We start from the raw sequence: 7,441 nt of genomic DNA on the forward strand, positions 1-7,441 counted from the left end.
AAATGCTGTTAACTATCTGCTGATAGCAAAATAATGAGGGCAGCAGGCTAACATGTAGACCAGAGGGGAAAATAGAATTCTTACAGTGACAGATAACGTAGACTTAAAGGAAAAAAACACAGTTACACAGTGTTACAGCAGCAGGAAGATCTTAACATACATTTAGATTGATGAAGTAATAGCTACAACAATTGCTATTCTTTTTCCTCTTCCCTCCTCCATTAGAACATCCACGTGTGCCTCGGTGGCCTGTTTGTACCCGAGGCATACATTACTGCTACACGGCAGTATGTTGCACAGGCAAACAGCTGGTCCCTGGAGGAGCTCTGCCTTGAGGTCAATGTTACAACCACACAGAATGCTGTGCTGGATGCGTGCAGTTTTGGAGTCACAGGTAAAACTCACTCTGGAAAGAGGGGTCTCTGTTCTACAATACTTCCACAAAGTGCTAGTTTTGAATGGGCGTCCTATGAGAAAGTCGTATCACTACAGGAATTACTGGACACTTTCTGAAGTTGTTGAATACTTTCCTATTTATAATATCTTTTATCATGGTAATAAACATCAAAACGCAGATCAGTATATATTTAAGCAGTATTCCATAGAGTATCTGCTGTGACTCCTCTGTTTGGGGCATGAAATACTTACTGCTCTCTTAATGGACAAAGCAGAGAAACTAGTTTAAAATATATTTTTGCAGACCTTGATGGAGTAACATCACAGCCCTTAAATAGTGCAGAGGGAGACTTACTTTCCTTAGACGTAAGAAAGTTCTTAGAACTCTAAAGTGCAATTCAATTTACAGGCCTGAAGCTTCAAGGAGCTACATGCAGCAACAACAAGCTGTCACTTTCAAATGCAATTTCAACTGTATTACCTATTACACAGCTTCGTTGGATCAAGCAGACAAACGCTGATAAAAAAGCAAATGTTGTAAGTATTGACTGAATTCACATCGTATAAATACCACTAAGCAGCACAGGAACTTCTTCCCGTCTCCAGCTACCTTGCATAACTCTTCTGTGTTCACATTTCTCCCAGGTGACGTTACCCGTTTACCTGAACTTCACTCGTGCTGATCTGATTTTCACGGTCGATTTTGAAATTGCTACCAAGGAAGATCCACGTAGTTTCTACGAGCGCGGTGTTGCTGTTCTCTGCACTGAGTGAAAAGCTTACAGATTGGCAATACTGTAATAAGTGTCACTGTTTTGTGTATTCCTCCTCTAGATGTAGTTGATGTGGATAGGTTGTCAGGTGGTTTTGTGTGAAGTTGAATCGGAAGAAGAGGGGAGCGGTGGTTTGAAAGCTGCTGGGCTTGGTTTGTTTGAAGGAATACCAGATGAGATTTTTAGATGGTTACTGACAAGCAGATTTGCTGGTAGTATTACAGGAAATAAAACCCATAGCAAGATTTCTGACTGCCTGGAATTATTATGGTGACTTTCATCTGAAGAACTGTATCTACAGTCTTTCCAGGGAATAACAATTAATAACCTGGTATTCAGGCTTCGTGCTGCTCTTCACAGGGCTCTCTCAGCTAGTTATGTGACTAAAGCATAGAAACATTCCCATGGAGGAGGCTAGCAGAAAAAAGAGGCATTCCTCTTAAGCTGCTTTTATGGTGGCTGAAGGCTCCCATTTCATTTTTGTTTGGGCCAAGAAGCGATCAGAGATGCATGTGAAAAGTTATCATGCAAAGGTTAGTGGAATGGTAAAATACTACTAAGCTTGTAGTTTGCAAGGGGTTTTCCACCTTTATTAGTAGTTTTAGGAAAATCTGTATGTTATTTTGTGCCAGTCATACAGAATGAATGCTTTCACAGCTAGTTGGTACCAAAATATTTCAGACAGTTATACTTCTGGGAACGTAGTCCATTTGTGTGGAAAATAGAGACAGCAGATGAAAAACACAAAGAGCAACAGCTATGTAAAATCAATTGCAATTCAGTCGTTCTTCCTTCCCTCCTCAACATACCTTTGTAATACTTGCAAAGCTGAACAGATGTTTCCAGACACAGCACACAGGAATCTGGTGCCCAGACACTGAAGTAGCACACAAGCATCAATCTCAGCTGGGTCTGGAAAAAGCTCATCTAATTCTCATTTAAATTGCCACACAAGCTTGTTTAGTTGGTTGCATCCTTCAAGATGGATCTCAGAGCAGCTGTGTTGGTATCATCATCTGAAGTCTTGTTCAGGTGCTTTTGCAAAAGAAACCTAGCAGGTTGACTTCTAGAATGAAAGACTTCATCCAACTACTTAATTCATACCTTAAATCAAATGGCCCGGATTTTCTTTCTTCGTTTCTCACCAGCGCTCTCGGAAATGGTGATCCCTTTTCTTTTAATAAGTGGTTGTCTGGAAGCGGTGCCATCACAGTCATCTGCTAGCAGGGGTTGTGGAGAATTATCACCTGCACTTGCAAGGAGATGAGCAGGGGCTGAAGGATTAACACCCACTAGTAAGGAAGGGTCAGGCATCAACCACATGGAGGGAAGCACTTCTGTGTCTCTCCTCAGCTTAGAGGATTGCAGCAGGCTTCTTGGGAAATCCTTCTGCTGGCTAGGTAGTTCAAGGGGAGATTTGCCATCATTTACTCTCTGGCTGTAAACATCACTGATTTTAGTTTCTGAGCAGTCCAGAGGTTGAGGGAAGGACTCTCCATTCCCTGAAGGATCAGCATCCTCGAAAGCCATTGCTTTTGGAGCACTGCTCATCCACGGTGCAACTTCTATACTGTTCAGAGAACTCAAGCTACAATCAGAGTGAGTGGCTGTGTCTTCTGAATCACCATCATAAGGATCTAAGAACTGAAAACAAAGATCTGTCTAAACACGGAGGACACTTATTTGTCTGAAGAAAAATACAGAGGTGTACAGCAGGGTTAAGAAACACTTCAGCATAGTGTGGAAGTTCCGTTGATCCACACATTCCCACTCCATTTTAATTTTTGAGTGAACACTGAGAACAAAGCTGCTGTGTAACAGCTGAACTTACTTGCAGTCCCTTGGAGTCTCTTGCCTTCCTGAGTCCTTCAGCAAGTGGGTTATGCAAGACCTGTTTAAGTGAAGTTGACATACGTTTATAGGGCATCTTCCTATGAGTCACTGATGACTTAAAGTAATATTAAAACAGATAAAAACCTAAAGAAGCCAGATTGTCCCATCATCTCAAAAGACAATAAAAATGTGTGTCAGTCTAACTTCTACAGGCCTGGTTAAAAAAAAAAAAAAAAAAAAAAAAAGCCTGAACTAGAGGGAGAAGAGCCCTGCTGAGTCTTAGCACTTCAAACATGACTATGAAGAGAATGATACTGTATATCTCACCACCAAAAAAAATAAATTACAAATTAACAGTAGAAAAGCTGTCAATTGGAGGCTAGAGAGCTTCCTTCCAAATTAGGTCACTTCTTGTTCTCTGACATTAGAGGCATACTACCACTACACTGAAATCCCCAACAGAGCAAAAGTCTGAGCTACACGACTCAGCACAGGAGCTGCCATTATGGCCCTGGCCAGCTCAGTGCTTCCAAGGTGCTCATAAGATCTGCAGTGCTCACCCTCAGCATTGCACCTGTAAGATCTGACAAGAGTCAGTTACACACAGCATTTCTGTATGCTCACTGTATGTATATACACTTAGCTATATGAAGTCACCGTGAACAATAAGATCAGAGCTCACAGCAGCAAGTTCATTTATATTCTGCTGTGCTTTGTAGCTCCTGACATACAGGAGGCTAACAGAACAAATTCACCAGAGCTCAGCTACACGTTATGGACAGGAATGTATGAAGGGTGTGAAACTAAAAATCAAGCCAGCTCTCTACTCCAGAATGCATTTGGTTTCTTTCCAACTGATACTAACCACACTGGTTTGCCAGCCAGTTCAGGAACCTATCAGTGTTCACAACCGACTGCCACAGCTCTGTTCTCTCCCATCTCATCTGAAATGAACATTCAGCAGAGCTCCTGCAGCAACCTTGCCCAGCACCACCACCAGACACAGCCCAGATCTGCTGCAAGCACACCCTCACAGAGAACTGATGAGGCCATTTTGGTATAACCTGAAACTGCTGCTTGTTCTCTCCCTGAAATTTCTGTACAGCTTTAATTCCAGCAACCACTCCTTTGGCACTTCTTGTCAAAAGCAAAAGGGTGAGAAGACCTTATAAGCATGGAAACACCTCAGAATCTGGGCCTCACCTCCACGCTGGATTCAGACTCTGACTCCGTGCTGGACTCCACCACGCACTTCTGCTGCAGAGGAAGAAGGGAAAGAAGCACCACTCGTAGCTGAAATTCAGACAGCTTCGGGTTGAGGCTGAAGGCCCTGTACGAGCCCAAAGTCCTGTGTTTTGTCAGAGTTTTCATCACAGGAAGCTGCTCAGCTTCTCAAATATCTCACTTTTGTGGTACTGATTGGGTTGTGCAGGGCAAGACACCATGGAAAGCAGAAGACTTTCTCTCCCCTCCCCAAAGTTCGCTCTCCCTAGGGTTTTTTTTTTTTTTTTTTTTTTGGTTCTTTGCAGGTGAATTAGATTATTCACCATTTGAATCAATTTATTCACAGATGTTTCTCATCAGCTGTTCTTCAGCACAGCTCCCTGTACCAAAGCATCCAGCACAGTCTATTTTGTAATTTAACAGGAAGAAACAGCAATTAGAAGAAAGTTACCATGTATTTACGTGCCAGTCTTTCTACACAGTCCAAGCTTTTAACAGAATCCATAATTTCCAGAGCATCTAACAGAATGGGGAAGGGAAGGAAAACACATCATAGAATCATTAAGGTTGAAAAAGGCTATCTATTCCAACCCCAATCCATCCTACCATGCCCACTTACCACGTCCCTTAGTGCCCACCTCCATGGTTCTGGAACACCTCCAGTAATGGTGACCCCCCACCTCCCTCGGCAGCTTTTGAAGAAGCTTACACTCCATAAGGGGATTTCAGATGCTTTAAAAAAGGCACAAGTTTTCAGAACCATTAAAGAGGTGTTTGTACTCAAGACATGAGACCAGCAAACACAAGGCCATGCTCAGAGCCAGTCCTGCACCCAGCCCTCCCTATGGGGTCCCACTCACCTCCGCCCAGGCCCTCTGCATACCGCCCCACCCGCCGCTGCCTCCTCGGCCGCTGCCTTCTCTCCAAGGAGGCCATCCTGCTGCAGCTCAATGTGCCTGGGCTGCCAGGCACCAGCTCACACCTGCCTCTCTGTTCAGCTCCAGCTGAAGACAGCTTAAAAAGGGACATAAAGAGGAGAGTGAGGCCTCCTGCAAAAGTGCTCTGTACCACAGCTGAAGGCTCCAGACCCCTCCTCAAACCAAGCGCACTGGACTGCACATAGGCCTACAGCAGAAGCCTATAGAAAATAGCACAGCAGCTCACATACCCTACTCATATTCCTGAGAGCACAGTTATACACAAGTACACACAGCCAGAAGTGCTACACTCTATTTCCCCCTCTGCTTGCACTCATTTATTTTCTGCAGCCCTGTATCAGTCACACAGCCCTCAGGAAGCATCCCCGAACGTGCAAAGGCCTTAACGAAACAAATGCCCACCACCAGTTGTCAGTCTAAAAAGGCCCCGTGAGTCAGACCCTGGAGACACAGAGCAGCCCACAGCAGCCTCCCACTCTGCACCTAGCCACCAGCTGAACTGCGCACACCTCTTTTCTCCCCCAGCAGTTGCTGCTTTTCCAGCTCCTTACCTCATCTGCCTAGGCCATCCAACAGCTAGGCCCTTCTATCAGGAAGAGGCCTGCAAAGACTCCTACAGCTCTCCCGCCACTGAAGCAGGCTCTGAGAGGAGTTCTGTCAGTGCTTGTAGTACCAGCTGACTTCAATGAGTGCAAATAGCCATCACCTTTCATCCACACACATGGCTCAGAGTCCCTCCTTCTACACAGGCCTGCCCCAAATAGCTGCTGATGCTCTATGGGCAACAGCTGTTAGCAGTCACTCCCTACCAGGTGGGACTCAGGAGAACTGTTAAGGTGAAATCGTGACATTAAGATTCATGTCTTCCAGGCATCAAACATTTTAGAAACACACTATGGGAGTGCACTGTAGTGAGAGTGCTTCTGTTTCACTTGTGGTTGGGAGCAATCTACTCCACAAAATAGTCCCTATGGACCACATCCAGTGCTGGTACTTTCTGGTATACAAACAACAAGATTTCAAGATTCTTGGTTTTCTTTGGTCCTTTGAGGCAGCACAAGCTGGAGACCTGAACCAGGAGCTTGAGAACACAGGTTGTGCTCATGACTTTTCTTTGTCTGAATTCATTATCTTGCAGAAATGATTTCACAAAGGGAATGAATTAGCACTGCTTGACAGCACTGATCCATCCTCACAGTAGATGCAGCAAAGACATAAAGCCAGAAAGCCATGCTATTCCTCTCCATTTAGAGAAGGAATTTTTAAAGGCTGGCCAGGCTATTGCTGTTTCACTTCCCAGTCTGTTCACAAGTACCAGAGTGGAAGTATTTTGCCTGACTTGGAATATGGCTTTCTAGTAACCCATACATTTCTTCGGTAGCAGATGCTGTTCTGAAGATGTAGTGCTCCAAGAGTGCCTGCATCCCCTTCGCTCTCTGAGGTCAGAAGAGAGAGGATGGTATTTTGGCTGCCTCAGTTCTGCTTGTCACTTCCTCAGCTTCTTGTACTGAGGATGCTGAGAAGGCAAAAAAGGCGATGGGAGGATGGATATGTAGATTCCTCTTATTAAAATACTTTTGCATATAACAAATATGCTTAAAAAAAAAATCAAAAAACTGGAGTTCTTTTGCTTGAATACGTGCCTGGCTGTGCTGGGAATGCATACTGCTTGTTTTAATTGCTTCTTCCAATTGATTTCATGCCTGAATATCACGGGATATGTTGAAATTATTGGAAGAACAAAAAAAGGATCAATTTGCCACTTTTTTTGCAGTTTCACTTTTTCTGTTCAACATTATGGTCATAGCACTAATTAGACTGAACGGTGGACAGCATAATGTCTGAATGGGGCTTTGTAAACTGAGAGAGGACAAAGGAGCTCTTGCAGTGTAGCTGTTTGGGTTTTTTTCTGACTAGATGAGCAGTTTTAGCAAACTTTCCAGAATCCGTTTACCTCAGGAATATACATAGTCCTTCAACAAACTATTAGCATTACATCAAGCTTAATACATATGCTCTACAGAGATAGAAAAGCTCCTGGTGAAATGTTTGTATTCAGGCTAGACTCATGGTCATTGCTGTTACCAACAGCCTAAATATGAAGGGCTTTCATCTTAAAATTAGAGATCACCCATGTTGGCAGGGGTCTGTGGGATCCTGCAGGTGATGGGACATCAAGATGACATCAGCATTCAGGCAACAGCACGGGACAGATGCACCCTGCTCCTATCTTGACATATCAAAGTTCTGTGGATCTCAAAATCCACCTGTCCTGCA

The 7,441-nt window shown here is 44.0% G+C and overlaps 2 protein-coding genes across 2 annotated transcripts in view; one reads left to right on the forward strand and one right to left on the reverse strand.

Annotated features, from left to right (window-relative positions):
* The window catches only part of DYNC1H1 (dynein cytoplasmic 1 heavy chain 1), a 42,617-nt gene extending 41,203 nt beyond the window's left edge, over positions 1-1,414 (forward strand). The window contains exons 76-78 of the mRNA XM_042873514.1: positions 226-394; positions 806-933; positions 1,042-1,414. Coding sequence (XP_042729448.1) covers positions 226-394; positions 806-933; positions 1,042-1,170 — 426 coding nt within the window. The 3' untranslated portion in view covers positions 1,171-1,414. The remainder of the gene's footprint in view (positions 1-225; positions 395-805; positions 934-1,041) is intronic.
* On the reverse strand, positions 190-5,162 carry LOC122178949. Its single transcript, XM_042869517.1, has 5 exons — positions 5,087-5,162; positions 4,678-4,745; positions 4,206-4,259; positions 3,001-3,060; positions 190-2,813 (listed from the first exon to the last, which is right to left on the reverse strand). The coding sequence occupies exons 1-5, from the start codon at positions 5,160-5,162 to the stop codon at positions 2,280-2,282; spliced, it is 792 nt and encodes a 263-aa protein (XP_042725451.1). The 3' UTR covers positions 190-2,279.
* Between the last annotated feature and the right edge of the window lie 2,279 nt (positions 5,163-7,441).

The sequence above is a fragment of the Lagopus leucura genome, unplaced genomic scaffold, assembly GCF_019238085.1.
Source record: "Lagopus leucura isolate 7727_CA_CO unplaced genomic scaffold, USGS_WTPT01 Super-Scaffold_1, whole genome shotgun sequence".
Classification (NCBI taxonomy): Eukaryota; Metazoa; Chordata; class Aves; order Galliformes; family Phasianidae; genus Lagopus; species Lagopus leucura.

Bases quoted from the DNA above. Each gene is read 5' to 3' on its own strand.
- LOC122178949 (XM_042869517.1), bottom strand. From the start codon at position 5,162: ATGGCCTCCTTGGAGAGAAGGCAGCGGCCGAGGAGGCAGCGGCGGGTG. The intron at 4,746-5,086 runs GTGAGTGGGACC...CCATTCTGTTAG, and splicing joins TGCAGAGGGCCTGGGCGGAG to ATGCTCTGGAAATTATGGAT. The intron at 2,814-3,000 runs GTAAGTTCAGCT...CTTTGTTTTCAG, and splicing joins GAGACTCCAAGGGACTGCAA to TTCTTAGATCCTTATGATGG.